At 46.5% G+C, this 27,157-nt stretch overlaps 1 protein-coding gene and 1 non-coding gene across 2 annotated transcripts; both read left to right on the top strand.

The window, feature by feature from the left end:
• Window positions 1-1,421: 1,421 nt before the first annotated feature.
• Window positions 1,422-26,570, top strand: LOC135822485 (regucalcin-like). The gene is made up of 14 exons (XM_065335260.1): window positions 1,422-1,726; window positions 3,585-3,713; window positions 4,037-4,109; window positions 4,586-4,659; window positions 8,258-8,291; window positions 8,420-8,463; window positions 9,748-9,766; window positions 10,486-10,541; window positions 13,123-13,170; window positions 13,637-13,707; window positions 14,303-14,390; window positions 20,571-20,636; window positions 24,112-24,239; window positions 25,298-26,570. Exons 1-14 carry the CDS (start codon window positions 1,691-1,693, stop codon window positions 25,386-25,388), a joined length of 957 nt encoding a protein of 318 aa, XP_065191332.1. The 5' UTR covers window positions 1,422-1,690; the 3' UTR covers window positions 25,389-26,570.
• Window positions 8,882-8,954, top strand: Trnar-ccu (transfer RNA arginine (anticodon CCU)). The gene has a single exon. It is a non-coding gene; the product is annotated as a tRNA-Arg (tRNA).
• Window positions 26,571-27,157: the final 587 nt, after the last annotated feature.

The following is a 27,157-nucleotide window of genomic DNA, read 5'->3' as shown; positions in this document are numbered from 1 at the left end:
AATAAAAAAATAAATAAAAAAATAAATGTGGATAAAGAAATGGAGCAGAATTCGAGGAATTGCCCGCCATAAAAGGTTTGTATGGTTCTGCCATTTTCACTGCTTTTCGAGCAGAATCTGCCACCTTTTCGAGCATTATCCGCACACCCCTAGATCCGGCAGATTGACGACTGGGCCGTGGGGCTATTTTAGAAAATTAAAGGGGAAGTGCATCGATTTTTCGAGTATGGTCCAGAAGAAAGACAATTTGATGTCGGTTCGAATGGCATATCTCTCGCGTCCATACGATAAACCAAACTTGCCAAATCGCCAATTGTATGCTCACGTTGCCATAGCGACCAGCGCAGTGATGACGTACGAAAGGCTTAGCTCCACCACAGAGAAAGTCGATCACTGCAGAATTTGGTCATTTTCAATTGGTTTATTGTATTCACGAAGTGAAAGAAGGGCTGTGTTCAATGCTGTTAGTGCAGTGAACTGTTTGTTAGTAGTCCTCTCGGTTGTGTACTGGGACGTGACACCGACAGGAGAAAGCTGGAGTGCGGAGACACCAGCAGACAAGCGAAAATAGTGACGAACAAAATGCTGAAATCTTGGTTGGGACAAATCAGACGTTCAGCATTTCCCCCAACCAAGGACCATGCCGTTTGCTCTTTCCACTTCCTGAAGATGAATGTGATGCTTCCTGGCGACTCTGCTATCTCTCGTAACATCTTCTGAAGCCAGGTGAGACGACGGGTGGTGGAGATTGACGAATGAAATAATGTCGTAGGTTTGAAAGTTTGCGGAAAATGTCCGAGAGATGGCGAATTCCAAGCATCTTGTCCTGGAGGAAACCATTTCCTAGGCGCAGTCAGCCTAGGGAAATGCATGAGAAGGGCGATAAATAGTTCACGACACTAACAGCATTGAACACAGCACTTCTTTCACATCGTGAATACAATAAGACAATTGAAAAATGACCAATTTCTGCAGTGATCGACCTTCTCTGTGGAGGAGCTAAGCCTTTCATACGTCATCACTGCTCTGGTCGCTATGGCAACGTGAGCATACAATTGGCGATTTGGCAAGTTTGGCTTATCGTATGGAAGCGAGAGATATGCCATTCGAACCGATTTCAAATAATTGTCTTTCTTCTGGACCCTACTCGAAAAATCGATGCACTTCCCCTTTAATTATTTAGTGTGGAGTCCTAGGGCCTAGGCATAGAGACTGGCGGATTCTGCTGAGTGCTGGTTATGTACTCTTGGTACTTGTAGTTAGCCCATTTTGCAGCCTTCGCGGCTTCGGGGATGCATCGAAGATGTAAAATGTATGGTCGGTGCACGTGCCACGCGGGAAATCTATAATCACAATACGATCGATTGGCAGCACGATTGTTCAAATAATTATTTTGTTGTCGTGTATTGTTGCAGAGCTTCGAGAAGATGACACTTGACAGGAGTACCGGTACTTGGCATCTCCACAAGCGAGGTGGAGAGAGTATAGCTGATTCTGATAGAGTAAAATACTTCCAAGGGACTGCACCTGTACAACAAATCGTTCTGCCACTGCCAGCTGAAACAATTGCCGTTGTGTACAGTAGCTCCAGGCCAGGGTGTACGAAGGAACGTTTCTAAAATAGTTTTTTTCTTTCTAAAATAATACGTTGACTTGACTTCCTTGTTTCAAATATTTCGACCCCCCCAGTATGCCTCTTCCGAAACCCGACATCTCCAATGCGAAGGTTGGTGAAGTAGCGGTTGAGGAACTAGTTTGGATAGGGATACATTGTGTATGCATCAATGATCATCGAGACTCTACGTGCTTTATTAAATTTTGTTGTTGATTCTGACACTCCCGCACATGCTACAATAGTATACTATTATATAACCCAATACTAGTTCAATGCTAGTACTAGTACTGTAGAACGGGTGATTTTAGCGACTATTAATTTTAGCGTTTTCCCATTGTCAACCGGTTAGCGACGTTTTATTTTAGCGATTTCACTCACGGATCACCAGTGCACTACTAATGTCTCAACGGATTAGCGACTTGAAACTTTAGCGAAAATGAGTCGATCGCTAAATTCGCTAGGGTTTTTACGTCGCTAAAATTGCCCGTTCTACAGTATTAGATAAACCTTGTTATAGTTCACGCGTGTTGTTAGTTTGACAGCATGAAACAAGAAGGAAGGACACTGTGTTCGGAAACAGTGACCGTACTACAACCATCCACGGTTGGCAGAGCATACTGGCCAACCCTCCCGTTTTTCCCGGGAAAATCCCGGAAAATCAACACTCCTCCCGGGGTCCCGGGGATTTCAAGCAAACTCCCGGAAAAACCACAGTTTTGTCTGATACAGGATTTTCCTGAAAACTCCATGGTTTCTTCCCGCATGTCCCGGTTTTTAAAACTTTTTTCAAAGGTATGTACGGTGCTCATTCGCACTTCGAACCAGGGAGTAGTACAATACCGGTATTGTACTACTCCCTGCTTCGAACTGTGCACAGCACTTTCAAGACCTGGCCATGCCTAGCCTGCAAGATCTGCACTGACAAAGTGACAGGCGGGCGCCGACTGATCAAACTGCACTACAGCCGGGTCGAACTGTGCTGTACGCAGAGCTGCAGAGTCGAACGCTTTTTGGCGAAAAAAGCTCTTTTTCACTTGTTTTTGTGCCATCCAGGGATTTTGAGAGAAATCCAGGGATTCTGCATGTCTTGTCAAGGGATTGAGATTGTGGTAGTTGGTCAGTATGGCAGAGCCCCGGTCCGCGGTTGGGACCATCTGTGGCTGCTGAACCCGGTTTTGACCCTCATTATGGTTGTAGTAAGGTGACTGTTTCCCAACACAGTGTCCTCCACCTTGTTTCATGCTGTCAAACTAACAATAGTATACTAGTACAAAATCAAGAGTGATGTATTGCTGGCTAACGAAATTTAATATGAATACCGTATTTTCCGGAGTGTAAAAGCCGCACCCAGATTTTTTGTCATGAAATACAGACGTCTACAATGTATATATCACGGTTCATTTGACCATCGTAGTCTAAGCCGCACAGACTTTCTTGGGGTTAATGACGAGTGTTTAAAGTGCGGCTTATTCCAGAATATATAGTACCCTAATCTGCGCTTGAAGAATAACTCAGTTCAAGCCTCCAGATATCCCAAGTGCATGTGCACATTGTTGATCTGCAAATATGTTATGTGTATCCCTTTTAAACCCTATCTAAAGTACTATTCATTATACGGTAAAACTGCCCCAATCCGGGCAGGTTGGGACCAAACACTGTCCGTAACTAGGAGTTGCCTGTATTTCAGAACATATACCTGTATAGAAAAGAGAAAGGACCAATGAACTACAAGTTATGCTATAATGTCCACTAACACCACCAGTTACTCGACAATCAGCTAGTGCGATAACATTGCACGACACTGACTGACGGTACTGACGTTCTACCACTAACTGGCTAACAGCTCTAGCACATCTTGGATGCACATTCCAACAGCCTTCCAACTAGCGTAGCTGCACTCCGCTGGCAGCCATGTGCATGATGTGCAGTAATGCCCCAGAGGGTCTTGTCTGGTGTACATTGGTTGTAGGTTGAGCCGGTCGTGGACCAGAAGATGATGATCGGCGAGGGCCCGCACTGGGACGAGCCCACGCAGACGCTGGTCTGGGTGGATGTCTACCAAGGACTGGTCATGATCTACGACCCAGCAACAGGAGTGGTACGTGCAAGTTAAAGAGTGTAATTGGCACGCACCACACCACACGGAAGCAGCATACTGCTGGTTGTTACTGCATGGTGAATGCATGCACGCACTCTAAGCATGAGTCGTCCATTGCTATTCCTGTTGTTGAGCGTCCTGGATGTCGTCATGTGTTTTCAGATTTATTTTATTTTATACGAACGTCCACAGATCATTGTTCCGCTATGCTGTCACATGTACGTACTGCTAAATTATGGAATATTTTGGAAGCTGTCTATATTCACACAAAGAAACGTGTGTATGTTATGGTTCATACATATGTTTGTATTTATTTTTCCCAGAACAAAGTATTTGATGCCAAGGAGCAGCTGACGAAACTGGGAGCGAAGGACGATCGCCTAGCTGTGGGTGCCGGTAAGAATGGTGTTTAACCCCCCCCCCCCCACACACACACACGCACACACACACACACACACACACACACACACACACACACACACACACACACACACACACACACACACACACACACACATACCTACTGTAGTGTCTCGTATGGCAGCCTGTTTTGAATACAAGCCTGATTTTCAAGATACCCTTTCAGCACATAAGCATGGTTCTAGTATTGACATACATAGAGATACGTGCTGTGAATAGAAGCCTGACTTGAATAGAAGCTTAGTACTGACATCGGCTTCTACAGGAGTAAGCACGGCTTTTATACTCGACGTAACGGGCATGTGCATGTCCGTTCAGCACTCAGAGAATCATTTTTCCCGTACGAGCTGCCCACTGCTGACCTGTCGACTGTGGTACAGTCTGTGCAAGACCTGTATCAGTCAGTGTTGGTCTCCTCTTTTGTCTCTACCATTGTTTGCTGCTTGGTGCAGTGATACCAATTGCTGGTCAGCCTGGAAAGCTGCTGCTCGCTACGGGTAACCACATTGGAACGTTGGACACGTCAGTAAGTTAGTTGTCAGATGTGAGCAAGAAATGCTAGTTGTGCGTGCGTGCGTGTGTGTGTGTGTGTGTATGTGTGTGACTTCGTTAGTTTTCCTACTGCAGGCGGATCTAGCCCATGCGCGGTCCTTGGATGTATGCTACTTGGTCCGGTTCATCGCAATTGTCGCTTATCTATCGCCGCCAAGAACAGGAGGTTTTTTTACCGCTGTGTGAAATTTCCAATAGTGAAGAAGCATGATACATGAATACTCTCCGCCACAAGAAAAAAATTCAGCAATCGAATCTGATGAAGCGAGTCGAAAAAAGGAAGCAAGGCCAAGGTTACAAGAAAATGTACAAAAGGGCTGTGGGGTATGAGGAAGAGCCAAATGACAGGGGTGACAGTGTTGAAGCTCTGAGCAGACGGCGTCGGCAGGAGTGCCTACACAGAGAGTAGAGGATGGGAGAAGAGAGGTCCCGCCGTCTAGAGAGTCGCCGTGCTTGCGAAAGGCTACGCCGACAACAAGAAACAACGGAGCGAATATCCCGTCATTTAGAGACTATGCATAAGATGTTTGGGATGGGAATACCTCTGTCCACTTTGTAAAGTAGTCACAAATGACCACAACATAGCGAGTACCATGAGCAGATTGCGGTAATGGACCCATAATATCGATCGCGATTCGTTCCAAGGGAAACGTTGGCTGATCTTGTACGAGAGGGGCTCACGGTCTTGGTACAGGTGCTTTCCGGCTCTGGCATACGGAACAGGCATTGCAGAAATCCTTCACATCAGCCGATAAGAATGGCCAGTAGCAGCGTTTGCGTACCTTATCCAATGTGCGTTCTATGCCCAGGTGATCACCAGAGACGCCCGCATGCAGAGCTGTCAGGAGGATACCGCGAAGAGCTTCCGGCACTACTAGTTGGCACACTGGTTGTCCATCATCTGGGTAGAACTTGCGATATAACACACCATGCAGGGCATGCGCTAAGGATTAAAATGTGCTCTGACACAATGTCCTGCCAGGTGCGAAAATGGCCGGACATGTCCGGACATGCAAATTTTCACATCGCATCACACAATGTTCAGTGTAGAATTAATACCATTGAAACTGAAGAACTTGTTCTACAAATGCGACTTCAGCTGCTGCTTCAGCGAGAGTCCGATGTAACTGCAAAACAATGCGCAGGCTTTCTCGTTTTTTATGTCCACTGCCTAAATCAACGCCATGACGCGCCTCAAGCTGGCAGAGCGATTCCATCTTCGCGAAAGTCATGTGCTCTTTACATATCAGGTAAGCAATTTCAAACATATGTCCGACCTTGGCTGCTGCTGCGTCGTCAAGTTTGAACAAGGCTCGAGCGATTGGCGCATACTCTATTGGGTTTCCGCTTGACTGCTCCTTGCCAAACAATGCCATGGCACGGCGATGCATTTCAGAAGCAGCATGATCTTTGAAGGCTGACGTTTTCAGGTTCCTTGAGCCAACGACGAAGCAGTCAGAAAAATTCTTGCTGCTGCGAATTTTATCAACAAAACGGGAACACATCTTACACTTCAAATTTTCGACAACGCTACGATCTGAGGGACTGCGCTCATAGCTCAGCCAAAAAGAAGTTGAAAGCTCCCTATCATACTCGGCGACCCACTTGTCACAAGTGGTCGTCTTGGCTCCTCTGGGCTTCTTTCCAAGAGGAGCACCCGCATCAGCGGTGCTTGGCTTTCTCTTGCCAGACGACATCACTAATGACTATGAGACAAAGGATTGACGTGCCTTTTCTTTTTTGTACTTTGCAAAAAAGTGCATGGACACTTTGTCCGGATGTGTATAAAACATCCGGAAACTGACCGTAAACGGTCGGAAATTGTCCGATGTCCGACTGTTATTTCGCGCCCTGCCATGTACTAGCTCTAATCTCTTCCATTGACCCCATAGTCGAAGTAAACCAATGCTAGCCGATTTCATAGCTCGATCACTGCGAGCTGGTCGGTCGAGCAATGCTTCCATCCAGCCAATGATCTTCGTAATGTCAGGGTCGGTGTCTTGGGACTTGCGCACCTCCTCTGTGGAGAAGGTGTCAGCCCAGCTACTCTCTGTGATTGCCGGAGTATCAAGGTTGCTATTCACTGTAGTTGCCATCACCTCCACAGCTCCGTCATCTGTGATGGGCAAGTGAGAGAGAGAGCATCAGCGTTGACATGGTTCTTGCCTGAACGGTGTTCCACTGTATAGTCAAACGCTTCCAGACACTCTAGCCATCGAGCGAGCAAGCCATCTGATTCGCGGAATGTCTGCAGCCAAATCAGAGCTCTGTAATCTGTGCGTAGCTTGAATGTGGTGCCGAACAAGTAATGTTTTGAAATGTGAGGTGCATGACTGCCAAGAGTTCCTTCCCTGTGCTACCTTCCTTCCACTGAGCTTTGCTGGCATATGTAGTGCGTACCGTAGCTTAGATCTAGACAGAGCAGCTAACCTTGGACATCCTGCATGGCACATTCATGTAACTGTAGTCCTCCACTTTCTTGACGTGATCTTCAGTTGGTAGCTATACCGGTTGTAATTTCCTTCACCACAAGAATTCAAGTGTATTTTGCCAGTAGAAGAGGCTTTCAGAGATCTGGAGTGCGTTACGAGTTAAGATAATATTATGTTGGGGAAGGCTGCTGCATGCTAGCCCAGTGGGTGCTAATCTCCTACCTTCGGCCGAGTGCTGATGGAGCGGAGTAGAAGAAAAAGGGAAAGAAGAATATTGCGTTCCGGAATACAATTTCGGTAAAGGATATACACCGATAAGTGGCTAGCTAACTACTTAAAAAGAAGTAAAACTGTTGATTTTGTGGATTTGTTTAAAAGACTTTGTCACATTGTGCGTAGAATAATTAGCGGTATGGTTAAGATCGTAGTATTGTATTTTTCTCGGTTTGACTTTAAAACACCTTAGATGGTGTCGCAGTATCGTTCCAATGTTTAGGGGTGTGCTGTTAATGGGCCGGGAATGTAAGGATCGGGTCGATTGCAGTATTTTAACGGGCGCGGTTGTTGTATAAATAGAATGCTGAGATCATTACAACAGTGGACTGTGAGGAAGATCAAAATAACAGGGGTGACAGTGTTGAAGCTCTGAGCAGACGGTGTCGGCAGGATTGCCTACACGGAAAGTAAAAGATGGGAGAAGAGAGGTGCCATGGCTGGCCCTATACCGTACATGTTCTGTACCATGCCGGCAAAGACTGCTGGTCACATGTTGAAAAAGGGCTTTCGACTGCAGGATCACAAAGTAACACAACTTGGTAGAATGTGCATGTAATTAATAACGAATTGTATGGATGGAATGCATGTAGCGCAGGGCGATGGTGTCTTCGTCTTTTGTTCAACTGCCTTATAAAGTTCTGTGTGAGTATGGAGTCCTCACTACTTGTGGTTTTGTTCTTTGGTCGTCGCTGCTGCTGTGCTGTTGCTGCTGTGCTGTTGCTGCTGTGCTGTTGCTGCTGTGCTGTTGCTGCTGTGCTGTTGCTGCTGTGCTGTTGCTGCTGTGCTGTTGCTGCTGTGCTGTTGCTGCTGTAATTGGTGTGTGTGTGTGTGTGTGTGTGTGTGTGTGTGTGTGTGTGCATGTAGAGTGGTGAAATTGAATTCAAGAGTGAATTTTCAGGTAAGAGTGATACCAAGAATAAATTATCTCCCAAGAGCGTGCAACTCCACGTAACTCCATTGCTCCTTGTCTCAGTGCCATGCCCGTGACATCCGTTGTTCCTTGCTTGATGATCTTCTTGTGTGTAGATGGTACTGACGACACACACTTCAATGATGCCAAGTGTGATCCTGTAAGCGACAATGTGTCTGACGTTAAAACATAAATCCTTACTTAGATTCTGTTTGAAAGTTCATCTCAAACCACAGGAAAGTGTGGTGTTTGATTTTCCGCAGAGCATGAGTTGTAGCAGCACTAACAGGCTAGTATGGTGTAATGAAGGCAGCTTGCCTAGCATCTTGCCCATAGAAAAATGATCACAGTTGCGTTCTCTTGGCCATGGTCCTATGGATCAAGAGTAACACCGGGGAGCCCTACACGTGTTGTGTGAAAAGCAGTCTTTGTCTTCAGATCGTCGTGTCCAGTTGAGTTTCGTCGTCGTCATGTCAATGTGTACGGCTCCCTGAGTAACACCACTTTGTTGCCCCATTTTGTTCTATATATAGCCACTCATGAACAACACTAAATGTGACCACTTAATTTGTCGTGGAGCCTCCGTAGCCTAATGGATATGGCATCGGCCTCCTAAGCCGGGGGTTGCGGGTTCGAATCCCGTCGGAGGTGTATCTTTTTTCTTTCTAAATCAGATTTACTGAAAGTTTCGAGCTCCTGCGGCCCAGCTGTCTTTTTATTTTTTTAACTTTGTGATCGTGGGGACGTTTAGGTGCATTCCTGAACTCATCGTGGTATGAATCTTCTCGTGCAAACATGATTCCGTTTTATCCCGGATTGTTCATTCCTGGGTGAACAGGTCCTCAGCCCCGGACGTGCATCATCTTTAAAATCTTCAGCTCGCAAACCTGTTCTCAAATTAATTGTTCCCAATGTAGTTTCTTGGCGTGGGTGTAGAGATAGCATTGGGGTGGGGTGCAGTAGTCTCAACCAATCAGTTTCTACATCTCCACACAGTGTGTATGCTTCACACATCGCCGCTCGATCATTATTGTGCGTACCGTATTTCCTTGGATAGAAGTCACCTTTTTACTCTAAACACTTCAAGGGCAAAGAAGGAGGTGCGACTTGCAGTCGAGTGTGACATCATCCTTCTTGTGTGAATGTATTGAAACAACAGGGCTCAAACTTGAAAGTAGGGGTGCGACTTGTAATTGGAGAAATAATAATGATGGTACATGTACACATACACGTGTACCCACTAAACACTGCAATTAGGTTTTGCTTGATATTATTTTTGAAGTGTTTGCTGTCGTCGGAGACCATGTACAGACTCACACACTCTTGAATGGTGAATGTATCATCTTAGCGACGATGGCAATCCAATCTTCAATATCTGTGTGTGTGTGTGTGTGTGTGTGTGTGTGTGTGTGTGTGTGTGTGTGTGTGCTTTCTTTGTTGTCAGTCTGGTCGCCTCTGGGCTGGTAAGTATATGCTGTAGTACGCTGTTTTGTGTACGTCGTGTGTACGTGATGTTGATGCATGCGCGTGTTGCTGTGGTGTGAAAAGCAGTCTTCGTCTTCAGTTCGTCGCGTCCAGTTGTGTTTCGTCGTTGTGTCAATAAAGTCTTTCCGAATGAATTAATTCGTCGTCTTGTATACGTGTGGAGTAGGCACGGGGCTGGGAGCAGGTGAAGAAAATCCAGCTACAACATAAAATAAGATTAAACTCACGATGTCCTGCGCCTTTGCTGATTTTCATTAGCACTGTTTTAGGGCAAGATTGATTCACTTCTAATCATTTGTGACGGCAGACACAGTACATACCTTGCATTGTACTGCATGACCTACACACACACACCACAGCACGCGCCTCACATCGTATTGCATGACCTTCATGAACGCATTCTGATTTTATTGTGGATGCGTGCGGATCGTGGAGAATGCCAATTTCGATTTTTGATCACTTCATAAAAATCCATTGCGTCTGAAGGATTTTTTGAATTTCACCGCTTGTTGCAATCGTTTACTGCCCCTTGTTGATGTTTGCCTGCCGGTGCTAGGAAGGTGTGATACTATGGTCTATTGTCAACAGCACACAAACACTGTTTCTGTTTCTGTTGTATTGTTTGACAGTGCGGGCATAGCACAGCTGTAGGTTCAGAATTTTTCTGATTTTTGTTTTGCTGCGGCTGCTGCTGCAGGCTCAATGAGTTCGGAAGCAAACGCTCAGGTGCGCGATCCTGAAGCTGGCAATCTGGTACGTTTGATTTCTCTGCATTGTCGGCTGTGCTATGCACCCCCTCCCCCCCCCCCCCCCCCAACACACACACACACACACACCTCAGTACATCCGTGTATATGTGGTCTCATTGCACTGCTGTGCTAAAGGGCAGTTGTTCCTATAGTTGCCTGGATAGAAGTTTGTGGCCAGATGATGTACAGATTATCAGTTGTCTTAGGATTGCCTTAGCTTTGCTATGTGCATGAAATGCATCGTTGCAACAATGACCTAGCCGATTGTCTCTGTTCTCTTCTGCCGTTGTAGTCCACTCTATGGCATTTAAAGCCTGCTCAAACCAATTGTTCAGTTAAAAATTACTTAAATTTAACACGTCGGAATTCTTTCCCAGCACAACAATCACCAATTAGTTGCTGTGGCCTTTTTGCTGCGGAAGTCTTGAACATCACCAGAAACCCGGGCATGGAATACAATTCACCATGCCAATTGACCTGTGGAGATCTGTGTGGTTGACGGTGTACTTTCGACCCATTGATGCAATCCAAATGTCCTGAAGAGCAGCATCTTCCTGATTGGGTCATCCTTCGGTCACACAGCACAAATTTTTAAAAAAATATATGTTAGTCGCTTAGCCAAGGCATTCTGTGTTCATTTCTGGCAGTCAACTCTCCTGAAAATGTTCCTAAATGTTCTTCATTCCCTAATTCAATGTACCTGTTGTGTGTGTGCATGGAATTGTTCCCGAATGCCACAGCCTTGCACGTCCAAAACTAGCGACAGAGGATAGTTCACAATACAATCATTTAGTATATAAAAGGAACGAACATTAGACTGAAAAACAGAAGAATCCAAAGAACACTAAGCTTCTTCCTCCCAGATTCTCCAAACGCAACTCACCTAACAATGCACGAGTTGCCCTAAATACCTCTGCTGTAGCCTAGGAAATAATGGCGTACACGACGCGCCAAAACTGGCGATGCATGTGAGACGCGCCGAAACTGGCGCTGCATATGACAGCACAGCCTTGCGCGGTACAACCTCTGGTAAACAACTTGACATGCATGCAACACATGTAATGAATACAAGGTGTGTGATGACCTATGCTGGTGTGTGATGACCTATGCTGGTGTGCAGGGAGTCGTACTCAAACTAGGGAGGTGACACGGCACAGAAATCCGTGTCACAGGGGTTGACTCGCACCCGTGACCCCTCGTTGTTAGTTTTGGAATAGTTCAGTCCAGTCCAGTCCGAAAGGTCATACTCGGATCGATTCGCCTTCTGTACTTCACCTCCAAGTGTGCCGCATGGGTGTCTAGTTTTTGAAATTTTTGAGGCAGCACATTTTGTTTACAGCCCATCACTCGCCAGTATTCTTTGAAAGACTACCAGCAATTTGTTTAGCTCCTGCCATGTCCGAACTACTTGATAGCAGTGATGGCAACAGCAGCAGTTATGAGACGGCGTGTAGTGTTGCGGTAACTGTTCAGAACCGTTCAGAGTCGTATCCTAGGTTAATCCGAATACTAAAAGTTGACCCAAATTGCACATAACACGAAGCTGGTTTTTGAAAATTGTAAGTCGTGTATCTGCCCCATTTCTTCTTTATGACTTGCACAATACACCAGTCTTCCTAAACAACACATTTATAGCAGGGGTTAAGTACCATATAAGAGAAGTACAGCCAGTGATATTGTCATGTTGAAATACTACAATTTTGACACAAATTACACATAACACGAAGCCAGGTTTTGAAAAATGTAAGTCGTGTATCTGCCCCATTTCTTCTTTATGACTCGCACAATGGTCCAGTCTGCCTAAATAACACATTTATAGCAGGGGTTATGTACCATATTAGAGAAGTACAGCCACTGATATTGTCATGTCTAAATACTACAATTTTGACACAAATTACACATAACACGAAACTGGTTTTTGAAAATTGTAAGTCGTGTACCTGCCCCATTTCTTCTTTATGACTTGCACAATACACCAGTCTTCCTAAACAACACATTTATAGCAGGGGTTAAGTACCATACAAGAGAGCTACATTGTACATCTAGTCATACTGTCATAAACAGCCAGCATTTTTCCTGCAGCAGTCACACCACCATCATCATTACTTCCAGGGAAATCCTCTTACATTGTCAGCTCCTACGTCGTTAGTTACAATGACATATGTAGGGGGCTGTAGGACCAGCTCGTCAATAATAGAGAACCTGAACAAGCGTGCTCGGGACCTCTCAGCAATCGTAGTATGCCTGAGCACTCCAATAAAAACTTGATCAATGGCAAATCGTTCCCCGCAGAAAAATCATACTTTGCGGGTCTTGCGTTGCACGCTTGGAGGTGAAGTACAGAAGGCGAGTCGATCCGAGTATGACCTTTCGGACTGGACTGGACTGAACTATTCCAAAAATAACAACGAGGGGTCACGGGTGCGAGTCAACCCCTGTGACACGTATTTCTGTGCCGTGTCACCTCCCTAGTTTGAGTACGACTCCCTGCTGGTGTGTGATGACCTATGCTGGTGTGTGATGACCTATGCTGTGCACATGCAACAGTACTCATTTGCTAACAGAATTCTTCTTTTCCATTGCAGTATTTGGTTGACAAAGGATTTGCATTGTCGAGCCCAAAGGACAGCAAGGTAGGGACTGGCTTGTCTTGACATTGGATATTGTCTTTGTGTTGGGTCTGACCTACTCACCTCCCACCGCTTTAGGAGCTGCATCTGTGCATTGATCCATAGAGAGTGGTGGCACCCCTACGGATGCGGAAAACCGGCCTCCAGCTGAGTCTCACGCGAACTGTGATTTTTTGTTTGCCAGGCGTGCCCTACGATCTCCCGGGCGCCGATTCGTATCTCTTAGTGAGTTGGTACTCGCAAGTCTATTCAAGTCAAGGTTGGATTTAGACTCCTGGTTGGCACATTTTCCGTTTTTGTTTGTGCTGCCGAAGGGTGACTGTGTGGCGCACATGCATACGGAGAATAGTACAATAGTCATGATATGAGCAAGTGTGCGTGTGTGTGTGCGTGTGTACATGCACATTCGTGTGGACGTTCATGCGTGTGGATGTGCATGTGTGCGCGCATGTGGCTTTCTCCCTTTCAGTTTGCTATCGCCAATGGCCTGGCGTGGTCAGCTGATGAAAAGACAATGTACTTCGTAGACTCTATCCCCGGGTATGAGCTGATTGTGTCATTATGCTCTTATGTAGAAAGGTAGCACGGCTGTAATGAATGGCCTCTCCGGCCTTTGACCACTTTGCGGGGTGGTGGCTTTTCTGCGGATATTGAAAAGCTAGTTTCACCGACTTTACAGAAACCATGACATGTATTATATACAGAGAACTTTCTGTGCCGTACATCTATGTGTGTCAACTCGAACGCCAGGCTGATGTGCCGAATGGTCCAGCCTGAAGTTCGATCTTGTATTCCGAACGGGCTTCTTTACGAAACAGGCTTTAAAATGCAAGACAGTATGGTATACAAATGTTGCGGGAGACCTGAGGGACCTGGGTAACGTCGCTACATGTTTCATGTGTCGCGCAATGCTGTATAACACGTTAATTTGGCGTAACTTTAAGTTGGGTAATTTTGGTAGAGAAACTAGGCACCTAAAATTTAGATTACAGGTTTTACTGTACTTGGAAGTAGATCTCAGAATGGCTTTGATGAATAGTGTATTGTACGGAACTATCAACATGATGTCATGTGCCAACGCGAATTTCTTCATCAATATGCTTGTTAATTGTGTGTGATCCTGATCGACTTTCAGGGCCATCTATGCGTATGACTATGATAACGCCAATGGCACTATCTCTAACAGGCGCACCATGCTGGACACCACCGGTCTCGACATTGGCGTAAGTGGAGGCTTGTTGTTGTTAAAATCCATGAGCCCTTCCCGATGACGGGCTGTTACGCGAAAACCACCTGCTATACAGTAGTTGTGTTGGCAGATAGTAAAAAAACAAATAAGGATGCAGGCGCGTGCCCTGTATGGGTTCCTGGGTGCCCGGAACCCCCTCCCCTTTTTTTTCCGCTCAAAATGCAGGATTTTTGCTTCATTTTTTGAACATTTTCCCGGGGGAGGCCCCCGGAACCCCCTTAAAGGGCACCGCCGCACGCGCCTGGGATAGCGTAACTCCTCTGTAGCCTTGTCATATGCCTGAAAATTTGGAAAGAGTTAGAAGTTTGTTTTGGAGAGATTTGCGGGAGTTTTATTTTTATATTGTGTAGCCAAGGATTTGATGCGGCCGTGGGCGGTAGAAATTCCAAGATAGTAACGCGGTCTTTTTATGCCTCACTACGCAGTGTGGAAAAGCGCGAAATGTGCATGGCGGCGGTTGTGCGATATACATGTAAGTATAGAGAGGTTCCGTGCTACGTAAAGTTGAGCAACTTCACGTTAGTGAGCGGGAAGACCCTGTGAATTCGCGAGTTTGCACTCCACTGACGGAAAGTCTTCGTTGAAACATCTGGATGCTAACGAAAGCTGCTTACTGTATTTTTATAGGGTATGTTTTTTCCCGATGGCCTATAACTATTAAAGGGGAAGTTAAGGCAAAAATTAAAATTTCACCAGTTGTAGTCTTCGGGGTGCTGAGTCGAATGGTCGTGGTCCGAGGAAGCTGAGACGCTCCCTTCCTACTTGAATCCCAATCGAACTCGCGCACTTCCACCGAAACTGGGTGACTGCGCCCTACTAGATGGGGATTTGTATGCAAAATGTCACTAAAAGCGCCATTTCGTTCTTATAAAAGCATGGATGACCGCGATTGGCCCATATGTTGTACTCTTTTGGACGCTGAGTCGATTGGTTTTGGTCCGAAAAGGCTGCGATGCAGCGTTCCTCCTTTATTCCCAATCGAACATGGTTGAAGAAGCGGTCACGTGCTCCTGCGTACGCCAGTCACCTGGTCACCGTGCATGCAGGGTACAACTTACTAGCCTGTTTGACCTTTTTTGGGTGCAGTCCTGTCACTCGAGTTGAACTCGAGTTGAACCTTGGTGTGAAAGTTCTCGCCTGCTGGCGTGGTGACCATACCAGGTGATTTGGGCACCCAGGAGCACGTGACCGCTTCTTCAACCATGTTCGATTGGGAATAAAGGAGGAACGCTGCATCGCAGCCTTTTCGGACCAAAACCAGTCGACTCAGCGTCCAAAAGACTACAACATATGGGCCAATCGCGGTCATCCGTGCTTTTATAAGAACGAAATGGCGCTTTTAGTGACATTTTGCATACAAATCCCCATCTAGTAGGGCGCAGTCACCCAGTTTCGGTGGAAGTGCGCGAGTTCGATTGGGATTCAAGTAGGAAGGGAGCGTCTCAGCTTCCTTGGACCAAGACCATTCGACTCAGCACCCCGAAGACTACAACTGGTGAAATTTTAATTTTTGCCTTAACTTCCCCTTTAAGAATTTCCCCCGTGGCTGTTCAGTGCCTGGTCGTTCAGTGCCTGGCTGTTCAGTTGCTGTGCCATAAAATAAATTTCATCCAAAATCGTACACCTTTTCCAGACATCCACCAAAATGGTTGAATTTCCTCATGTGGTGAGGTAACATGAGTGAAACTTTACGTAGTGTAGAGTCTTAGAAGTTCTGTCAAATTCCAAAAGGCTCTTTTTCCGGATCTGTTTTCAGACGGAGGGTGAATTTCAGGCACTGAGTGTCAGATAAATCGGACGATAAGGCAGCGCGGGCAGCTGTGCAACTTACAATGCGACGTACGCATCCATTTCCCGCCGTTAGGTTTTGCTGGGCCAGTCCACTACAACCGTACACACTGTCATACCAACTCTGCATAAAAAGGTCATGAACTTTGTGAGGTCATACTCATAAATGTACTAGAACGGGGGGGGGGGGGGTGTACCTGCCAAAAATGGGGCAATTTGCCCCGCAAAAAGGTGATGGCCATCATTGATGCATACCTCCCATTGAGTCTGACTTTAAAATTGCTCAGGTGTGCTCACTGAAATTACAAGACAAGAGGAAGTTCATATTTGCTTTGTTTTCCTAGCTTACTATTGCTGTGGCTGGCTCAACGCCCTAGTCTCAGGGGATTCTGTCCCTGCATCAGCTATGCTTGTCACATGCTATGAGATTGTGTCTAATAATAATAATAATAATAAGACGGGCTAACTATCGTGGAAATGCGGTGGCCACATTGTCAGTTGTTCTCACCCTACATGCAGTCGTGGCCAGAGACATCCAAGACGCGGGTCAACAATAGCGTCGTTGATTTCAATTACACCGTGCACGATTTGAAAACCCATCCGAGGGCCACATGAGCCGTGGCGCTGCTTTCGCCTCACGGGTCGGATTTCTAGGATAATTATACTTCGTAGAAGTGGAGATGTAAAGGGCAATCATGGGGAGAGAAGCTGAAGAGACACGTCAGCACTGTCGTGGCAATATTGGCGTTATAGCACGACAGGATAGAACTGGTCAAACCAGTAGCCAACTTAAGACACACGTCAGCCAGGCAGACGTAATGTAGAAGAAGAAGACTGATTCATAATGAGGTAAGACATCGTCATTATTCGTCATGCATGCATCGAAGGAACGTAGAACGTCTGACACATAATAGAATGTAGATCGTAAGACAATAATGTTAATAGATCTATCTATAACATTCCTCCTTCCTTAAAGAAGTAGTGAAGTGGGAATAGCAATAATGCACATACGTAACCAAAATGCAAACAAGACATCGGAGCAAACTATATACGCGAGCAAGTCCTTATATCAGACTAACTATTATTATTATTATTATTATTATTATTATTATTGACTCGTATCCATATGTCCTTTTCTCTTTTACATTTATTTATGGCTCAACATCCGAGTTTCAAATTATTATTATTATTATTATTATTATTATTGCAAATAACGCTGAGTAATTACACGAATGCATAAAAACCAGCATTTGCTTCCGGGAAGGATTCACAAACATAAGACAAAAACACCATGGCTCAATGTAACTGCACATACGAAAAGCAGCATCTATTGTCAAGTTCGAGTGGCAATGTCAGAAAGACGGTAGACTGTTCGTGCACGATTATCAACCTGCAGGGGATAAGTCAAGGACGCGGCTCGGCAGAGGAAGATGAGTGCCGCGGGGTGCCATTCCACCGTGACTTATCCCCTGCCAACTGCCGCAGCTGATTAAGGCCTCTAAGCGTGCCCAGGCGAATGCCGAGTCGGGCTAGGCAGTCCTGAGAAAGAGCTGAGAGGAGAGTTGTCCTGGGTCGGCCCAGTCGACCGCGCAGGCTCGCAGTGGCTGAAAACTCTAACACACGCTGTGGGGGAGAGCTCTTCTGCATTCTCAGTACGTGACCAAGGAACTCCCAACGCCGTTGGTCAATCTCGAGCGAAATTGGTGCTGAGCCGCAGATGTCGTACAGATGCTTGTTGGTAATTGTGTTCGGGAACTTAACGCCAGCCATTACTAACTATGACACAATATTATGCTATTATAGACAAATAGCGGAAGAGGACACGCTATGGTAATGTAAGAATTGCTAGGCGTGTCACTCATGACTAATGCTAAGACAGTCACTCAATACTCACAAATTCAAACGATCAGGGGCACGACGCACTCTTGACGGATAGCGCGGTGACACTGGAGTTAACGAAACAGGCATTAACACATCAGGCATACTGACATGAGTAGTGACTTGAACTGTATCAGACACACAAGGAGTAGCAGCAGTAGTAGACATACTAGGCGTAGCAGTAGGAGGCGTACTAGGAATAGCAGTAGCTGATGTATCAATGACAGTGGACGACTGAACCGGCGGTGAATCTGGTAACTCAGGAGTCGGAGTTGCTGTAGCGACTGTAGGAGTAACACTTGGCGCAGACGCAGTTGGAATGGCGTCGGACTCGGCCGATGAACTAGCAGACTCAGCTGTTCTTGACTTTAAATGATCGATGTGCACTTTTTCGGACGACTCCTTCCTCCAATACCGAATAGGTCATCGTACTAGCCGTTTTTCAAATCAAACCTTCTGGCCACTTCGGCTTAGAACCAGGACGAGCATTGTACAACCACACTTGTGCATTCACGGTGAACTCACGAGACGCAGTGCCGTCGAGTTCATGAGCCTGCTGCATAGCCGTGGCGAAACTTGGTTGCAGCAGTGCCAAACGCGTGGTCGGAGCTTTCTTCAACAGAATACTCGCGGGACTCTGCTTAGTAGCACTGTGCGGCGTGTTTCTGCAGTCAAAGAGAAATCGTGACACTTGCACACACACAGACACATGGTGAGGTATTGCTCGCAAAGCCTTCTTCAGTTCCTGTACCATCCGCTCACACTGTCCATTGCTGGCGGGATGATAGGGCGGTGTGCGATGATGCTGAATATCATTCTGGGCACAGAAAGTAGCAAACTTGCCAGAGGCAAATTGCGGACCACTATTGCAATCGGTGCATGGCAGAAGCGGAGGAGCACTTGAACAACATTGTTCATGAGATTAGGCCCAGCATGCATGGAATCGTTGATGGAGTAGCCATGGCACTTTGCTGCCGCACCGAAAATTACTCAGACCTTAGTCTTTTGTTCTGTCTTCCCGGACCACAGGGAAGTGTGGCAGATACCAGCGTCCAGCGAAGGAATCGACAGGGTCTGTTACCAGGCAGATGTAGGTCTTCTCCAGGTAGTTGTTGAGGACCGTAGCATACTGCAGACGGACTGACGGCTGTTTCTCCAGTGTCCGTTGCAATGAACGCAGCCGATGTCCAGCGAGGTATCTGTTGAATTGTACATCTAGTTTGTTGCCGCCTTTCCAGGGGATTCCTAGCTAGAAGCGCTCGCCATCATAGTTGATGCTGAGAGCTGACTTTCTGCCTCTTTCTCGTCCCGGCTCACATATTGTGATTGTGTAGTCTGCATACCAATGGATTCCACAGCTTGGCTACCGTCCTGTCCAGCTGTTCTGTGTCGCTTGACTCAGGACCGGCAACCTATGTCAACTCGTGTGATGCTGTATCTTCCGGCATGGGACCGTAGCATATCCAGCCGAGAGGGGTGAAGCGTGCTATCGGGCCTCCCTCCGTGCTACAACGCTTCAACTGGTGTAAGTCTGCTGGCATACAACGTCATATCGTCAGCGAACATCGGGAGCTTGAAAGAAAAGGCCTCTGCTGTCAATGGGAGCTTCCGTACATAGATATTAAACAGAACTGGACCCAGAATTGTGCCCTGTGGCATGCCACTAGCTATTGGCACCAACGGACACGTTCCAGTGTGGGTAACCACCCGCTGTTGTCTGCCACGAAAGTACGATCGGAACCAGGCCAGGGCCGCTCCTGAAATACCGACAGCTGCGAGAGCAAAAAGAAACTGCTGATGCTTTACCATATCAAACGTTTTTTTTTTCCAAACCAATGCAAACAACTGCCGTGTGCAGTCCAGCGCCGCGTGAGACAAGCCAGTCGTTGGTAACCTTCGTGAGAAGCTGTCCGGTAGAACGGTGTTTCCGAAAGCCAAATTGGTCCACATGGAAAGGGCAACGATCTTTGAAAAACACGCGGAGGCAAGCAAACGCAAGCACCTCCAGGAGTTTTTCTAGGATAGACGTTTTAAAGACACTGGGCGGTAGTTAGAAGGGCAGTTGCGGGGGTCTTGAGTTGACTTCAGACTCGGTGTGATGTTTGCAATTTTGAAGAAGGATGGGAAGAGAGGGACGAGAGGGAGGTGTTGAATAAGATAGTGAGACAAGACCTCAATGCGCGACACTGCACCAGCACTCCTGCATCGCGTAACTCAGTGCTGCAACCTATAGCAATATATGTAGTAACACTAATCGTATTATGTAATAAGGTGGAGGACCGAACAATAATAATCACGACTGTACATATACATGTAATTGCTTTCTATATTGTGTGTGCATGTGCATGTGCATGTGCATGTGTGTGTGTGTGTGTGTGCGTGTGTGTGTGTGTGTGTGTGTGTGTATGTGTGTATGTGCGTGTGTGTGTGTGTGTGTGTGTGTGTGTGTGTGCTATGTGCTGTGGTGCTATGCTGTACATGTACTCAGTTTCCAGATGGCATGTGTATTGATAGTGTCGGTCGGCTGTGGGTGGCTGGATACGCTAGCTCAGGAGTAAGTAGCACTCGACTACATGTACACCGTATCATGTTTGACGTACATTGTACAGGTGTGCCAAGTGAAACTCCTCCAGCCATGAATGGATCAGCAGTCCCGTATGGCACGTGTTGCGGTTTCGCTTGCCACAACTGTACATGATTGTATCTTGTTGCCTAGCACAGCATAGACCCTAAACGCCTTCGACGGTGGCTGAAAAAACCCAAAATACCAGCCGCTTGGAGACGGCCCGTGACACACCGTGACGTGCTCACAGATTGCGCATGCGGGAAATGTATAGAGCAAGGAGCCCCCCCCCCCCCCCCCCCACACACACCAGATCTTGTGTATGCCCCCAGTCGCCCTGCAGCTACTGTATGCTGCATGAGCCAGTTTTTGTGGTCGGTTTTTGATCTGACCAACGATTTATTTGGTGAAAAGCGTGAGATTATGGTCTATTGCACGTGGGTCACACTGATGGTGTCAGGCAACCTGGTAAATAATGACCCTTGACTGGGTATGACTATGAGAAAAGTGTTGCTGTTTACGACTCATCATTATTGTTGAACGCATGGCTGGCAGGTCTTCACATGGTGTTGGTATTCACGAGTTGTTGTTGATGTTGTTAATTTGAAGCCAACCCGATGTTGGTATGCACAATGTTAAAACTGTAGTGTTGCTCCATTTCTCTGCCGGAATAGGGGTGGAAGGGGATGAGGAATAGGGGTGGAAGGGGATGAGGAATAGGGGTGGAAGGGGATGAGGAATAGGGGTGGAAGGGGATGAGGAATAGGGGTGGAAGGGGATGAGGAATAGGGGTGGAAGGGGATGAGGAATAGGGGTGGAAGGGGATGAGGAATAGGGGTGAAAGGGGATGAGGAATAGGGGTGGAAGGGGATGAGGAATAGGGGTGGAAGGGGATGAGGAATAGGAGTGGAAGGGGATGAGGAATAGGGGTGGAAGGGGATGAGGAATAGGGGTGGAAGGGGATGAGGAATAGGGGTGGAAGGGGATGAGGAATGGGGGTGGAAGGGGGATGAGGAATAGGAGTGGAAGGGGATGAGGAATAGGGGTGGAAGGGGATGAGGAATAGGGGTGGAAGGCAGGGGCGGATCCAGAGATCTCTACAGGGGGGTTCCGGTTGAACCAAAATTGAACAGCCAAAATATTATGGAATCAGATGTGCGGTTGGCACTTGTAATAACGACAATCCGAGTGCATGCTTTTAAAACACACTACGGACATAATAATTATTATATTTTTCCATCATCGACCACACCACAACTGCGCTCTCCAGCCGGCCTCGACACGTTGCCATAGCACACCACCACTGCACCATCGCTGGAGACTGAGTCGGAGCGCAGTTGTGGTGTGGTGGACGATGGAAAACCTGAACAGGGCCAAATGCTGCTGCTTACCCTACATTGTATATTATTTAGTACGGAAGACCCTTTCAACTTCTTGTAAAGATCGAATATGCAAGCCATGGGTACGTTGAGAGCCAGGAATGCCGAAATGACAACTAAGTTACTTTCCCTGTCCATTTGTGCTTTCGGAAATTTTTGGCATTTTTACGATGCGAAATGCTCTATAGTCACAGGACAAGAGCATCGTCTTCACTTCAGTGACAGAAACAACAATAGCGGAACAGTGTCGACAATTGTACAATCCTTCCAATGTCATCTGAAACACATCTGGCGCAGCACTCCGTTCCTGCGGAGGAACAACTAGTCACTACTGCATGCTGCAGCAGGTAGAGATTACTGACTTTGCTTGGATGTCGGAGCCCTCATCTTGATAGGCGTCAGCCTTTGGGTAATCCTGAAATAAAGATTATTATATTCTGAGGAGCTTGAACTCTACGTGTACGGTTCGAAGTATTAGTTCGTTGAAGAGTGTCAGTACTCGGAACATCCTTTCTCTTCTGCAAAAAACTTGTCCAAGGAATACTGACCACACCACACCCATCCTGAGCAGCAGTGAATGACAGCGCCAATGGAGTAGGCCTTGGCGGATAATGCCGGCAGAAAAATTGGCAGAATTCGGTACTTTTTCTGGTACGTTTCATGCATGTTTGGTATGTGGATAAAGAAATGGAGCAGAATTCGAGGAATTGCCCGCCATAAGGTTTGTATGGTTCTGCCAATTTCGGTGCAAAAAAAGCAGAATCTGCCACCTTTTCGAGCATTATCCGCCAAGGCCTACAATGGAGGTAAGTTTGGATCGTTTCGAAAGATCAAAAAGGAAACAACCACCCAATGTTGTCTACAGTGTCCGTTTGTAAATCACGGACGTGAGCACCACTCACCAGTACAGACTACTATCCGTACAGACTCAGTATCGATCTACCGCACGCGCATGCAGTGCACTGACTGACAGTCTGTGCTCCTTGACTCATATGATCATAATCATGTATATCAGTGACTGCCACTGACTGTGATCGGACGGACGTCCTTTTGTGCACACATGATATTTTTCGATATTTCTCAGTCGCACACTTTGCTAAATTTAGGGGGTTCCATGGAACCCCCGGAACCCCCCCCCCCTGGATCCGCCACTGGAAGGGGATGAGGAATAGGGGTGGAAGGGGATGAAGAATAGAGGTGGAAGGGGATGAGGAATATGGGGTAGAAGGGGATGAGGAATAGGGGTGGAAGGGGATGAGGAATAAGGGTTGAAAGGGGATGAGGAATAGGGGTGGAAGGGGATGAGGAATAGGGGTGGAAGCGGATGAGGAATAGGGGTGGAAGGGGATGAGGAATAGGGGTGGAAGGGGATGAGGAATAGAGGTTGGAAGGGGATGAGGAATAGGGGTGGAAGGGGATGAGGAATAGAGGTTGGAAGGGGATGAGGAATTGGGGTGGAAGGGGATGAGGAATATGGGTGAGAGGGGATGAGGAATAGGGGTGGTAGGAGAGGAGGAATAGGGGTGGAAGGGGATGAGGAATAGGGGTGGAAGGGGATGAGGAATAGGGGTGGAAGGGGATGAGGAATATGGGTGGAAGGGGATGAGGAATTGGGGTGGAAGGGGATGAGGAATAGAGGGTGGAAGGGGATGAGGAATAGGGGTGGAAGGGGATGAGGAATATGGGTGGAAGAGGATGAGGAATAGGGGTGAAAGGGGATGAGGAATAAGGGTGGAAGGAGATGAGGAATAGGGGTGGAAGGGGATGATGAATAGGGGTGGAAGGCGATGAGGAATGGGGGTGGAAGGGGATGAGGCGCGGCTGACACTGGAGGTATCTCCGTGTGTCTTGGAAATGGTAGACCACAATTTTAGTCCATATTTGCTTCCTTCTTCATTTTCTTTTCTTTTTGACTTCTTACTCTTTTCCTTGTTAGCCGTGGTTGGCTATAAAAACCCTGCAATCGCCACACAAAGTGGTCATTGGCTACCCCAGCTATGTATTGCTTAGAATAAAATAAATAAAAATAAATAAATGGTATCTTCATGGCCGTAGAAGTCTTGTGCTGTGAATGATTGTGTCGATAGGTGCACTGCATCGACCCGACTGCTCCTGATCAAGCTCCGCTGACGATCAAGATACCGAATGCCAAGTGTGTGACGTCATGCTGCTTTGGTGGAAAGAACCTGGACGAACTGTACGTCACAACTGGCGGGTAAGTACCAGTGTAGACACCACATGGACATGACTTGTACATACTGCACTCATACATGTACATACTGCACTCATACATGTACATACTGCACGCATACATGTACATACTGCACTCATACATGTACATACTGCACTCATACATGTACATACTGCACTCATACATGTACATACTGCACACATACTTGTACATACTGCACACATACTTGTACATACTGCACACATACAGTCAAACCTCTTTTGGACAAACATCAAAGGACCGATGATATTTGTTCACAATAACGGGAGTTCTTCTTATCCATATGTTTTACCCAGTGAATACACAGGGTTTTATCCAATACAGTTACGAATACTAGTTCTTCTTAGGCAAACATTTGTCTTATCAGTGTTCTTCCTAACGAGGTTTCACTGTACATCTGCTACACTGCTGTATTCAAGCGAGTTGAGTATGTTTCGATTTGATTCAATTTGGTATGCTCTTGCAGTATGACTGGTTCTCTCTGTGTCTTGCTCTGTCTCTGTTTCGCTCTGCCTCTGTCTCGCTCTGCCTCTGTCTCGCTCTGCCTCTGTTTCGCTCTGCCTCTGTCTGTCTGTCTGTCTCTCTCTCTCTCTCTCTCTCTCTCTCTCTCTCTCTCTCTCTCTCTCTCTCTCTCTCTCTCTCTCTCTCTCTCTCTCTCTCTATCTATCTCTCTTTCTCTCTCTTTCTCTCTCTGTCTCTCTCTATCTCTTTCTCTGTCTCTCTCTCTCTGTCTCTCTCTCTGTCTCTCTCTCTCTCTCTCTCTCTCTCTCTCTCTCTCTCTCTCTCTCTCTCTCTCTCTCTCTCTCTCTCTCTCTCTCTCTCTCTCTCTCTCTCTCTCTCTATCTATCTATCTATCTATCTATCTGCAAGGTACGTTTGGGCCTGGTTTAAAAATCTGGCTTTGGAAAATTTAGTTTTCATTGCTATCAGGTTCGGCCTCATTTTCTCTGCACTGCGCTGATGAGTCCAAAAAGGACGAAACAGTTCTGTCCGCAGATTGAGTATCTATCCATCTTTCCATGTATCCCTCTCTCCTTGCCTAGTCGAGATGATGACGATGTACATGCTGGCAAGCTGCACCGCATCACAAACCTTGGCGCTACAGGCTTTGCTGGTCAGCCTTACATCGCCTAGATCCGACCCTCTGTCCCAACATTGCACCTGCAACCAAGCAATACAAGCTGTGTACAACTAGTAGCAGCTCCAGGAAGCTTTTCATTGATTCCACTGGACTGCAACGTGTGGGCGTATTCCTCGTGGAAGTAGTTCGGGTTTCATTTTATTTTATTCCCGTAGCTATGCAGAAGACGTTACTTCAGTATCGTCTGGCGCTAGCCAGGGTTCACACAGCTTTAATTTGGTGTTTGTTTGTTTGTTGCGGACGGACCTCCATCTGGCGCTATCCCGTATCTGTCCCGTACCGTACCATCAAAGACAGCTGGCCACAAACAGCTGGCCACAATATTCAACGCATATTCAAATAGGGCTTTCAAATGCAAGATCATAACGTGAAGCAACTTGGAAGAATGAGTATGAATGCGAAGTGTATCGGGTAATGCATGTAGGGCGATTGTGCGGGTTCGAATCCCAGGTTATGTCTTAAAAAATAGGAGAAATGAAAAATTTCCTAAGCTTTTTTTGCCTAGGTCATCAAAGCAAAAAAGCATAGCGTAGGGCCCTGAGCTTCCAAGCTCTCTCGTCACACACTATGTCTTTTAGGATCGCAAAGAACTTTGTCTATTTTATTTCTAAACTTCACTTCTCAATTTTATTTCTTTTATAAGAAATCAAATGTTATGCTTTCCCTCGGTAGATTACCATGTCATTTCAAGCTGGTCTTGGCCACTAACTATTGTTATTCTAAACTCTTTTTTTTAAGGCTATTCATACTACGGTACAATACGCATCACGTTTTGGAATACGACGTACTGGCAGACGTCGTTTTCATGCAGTTCACACAGGCCAGCACACGCTGCTCGTACAGCTGTGTGTACAGCTTCTTTTGGACACAAACTGCTGGGAACGACAGAACGAAACTCGGTACAGGGGTCTGGATACGTCGTCTACGTTTTCGTATCAGGGGTACGATTTTCACACCACGTTCCATGTTGTCATGGCTATCCGGACGAAAACGTCACGTACACCACGTTCTGGGCGTAGTGTGAATGGCCCATTAAGGGATTTCTCATCCTGTCATCTTTTCTGCATTGGCACCTGCTGATTCTCTCTGCTCTGACGTTGTTGTGTTAGTTTCTATGTCTGAAAGCCCATTCACAATACTCATTCTGCACTCTTCACTTCACATACACTTAAATCGCTTCTCGTTGCTGGCAAGCCCACTGACCTGAGGAAAACGCTAAAACAGAATGTACGTGTAGATCAGTTTTAACTATTATTAATTTTCCGATGCATCCAAACTGCACGCTGGTGTCACGATGGTTTCCTGTAGCCTAGTGTAGGATACTACACAATAGCAGAATACTAGGAAAGGGTTTGTTCCCCACCAGGGAGTAGTAAAAAATACCATCATAGCGTTATTTTACTCAAAAACGTTATTATTTTCACTACTCCCTGCTGCCCACTCTGGATCTAGCACTTTTCTGCCGACTTGACACTTCACTGACTAACGACTGCTATCCAGAGCACACAAGAAGTCCATGGAACCTTCGACTCGCCAAACCTGCAAGAAAGCACCACTGCCTGCACTAAACAGTGTCGAGTCAAGTCGGCGGAAAAGCGCGAGCTCCAGTGTGGGGAGCACACCCTTTACTAGGCCTTTGCAATTATCGCCGAAGTTGTTTTATACGTGCACAAGTACTACTATTTCATACACTATACCGTGTACACTGTTGCCAATATGGCCTCTTCGTGCGAATACCTGTACATCACTATTTTAGACCAAT

This window comes from Sycon ciliatum, chromosome 8 (genome assembly GCF_964019385.1).
Source record: "Sycon ciliatum chromosome 8, ocSycCili1.1, whole genome shotgun sequence".
Lineage (NCBI taxonomy): Eukaryota > Metazoa > Porifera > Calcarea > Leucosolenida > Sycettidae > Sycon > Sycon ciliatum.
The sequence above is the reverse complement of the archived record's forward strand: the minus strand, read 5'-3'. Positions and strand labels throughout refer to the sequence as shown.

Coding starts and splice junctions, on each gene's coding strand:
- LOC135822485 (XM_065335260.1), top strand. CDS start 1,691: ATGCCTCTTCCGAAACCCGACATCTCCAATGCGAAG. Junction 4,660..8,257: donor TTGGAACGTTGGACACGTCA/GTAAGTTAGTTG, acceptor GTGTGCATGTAG/AGTGGTGAAATTGAATTCAA. Junction 20,637..24,111: donor CTGGATACGCTAGCTCAGGA/GTAAGTAGCACT, acceptor TTGTGTCGATAG/GTGCACTGCATCGACCCGAC.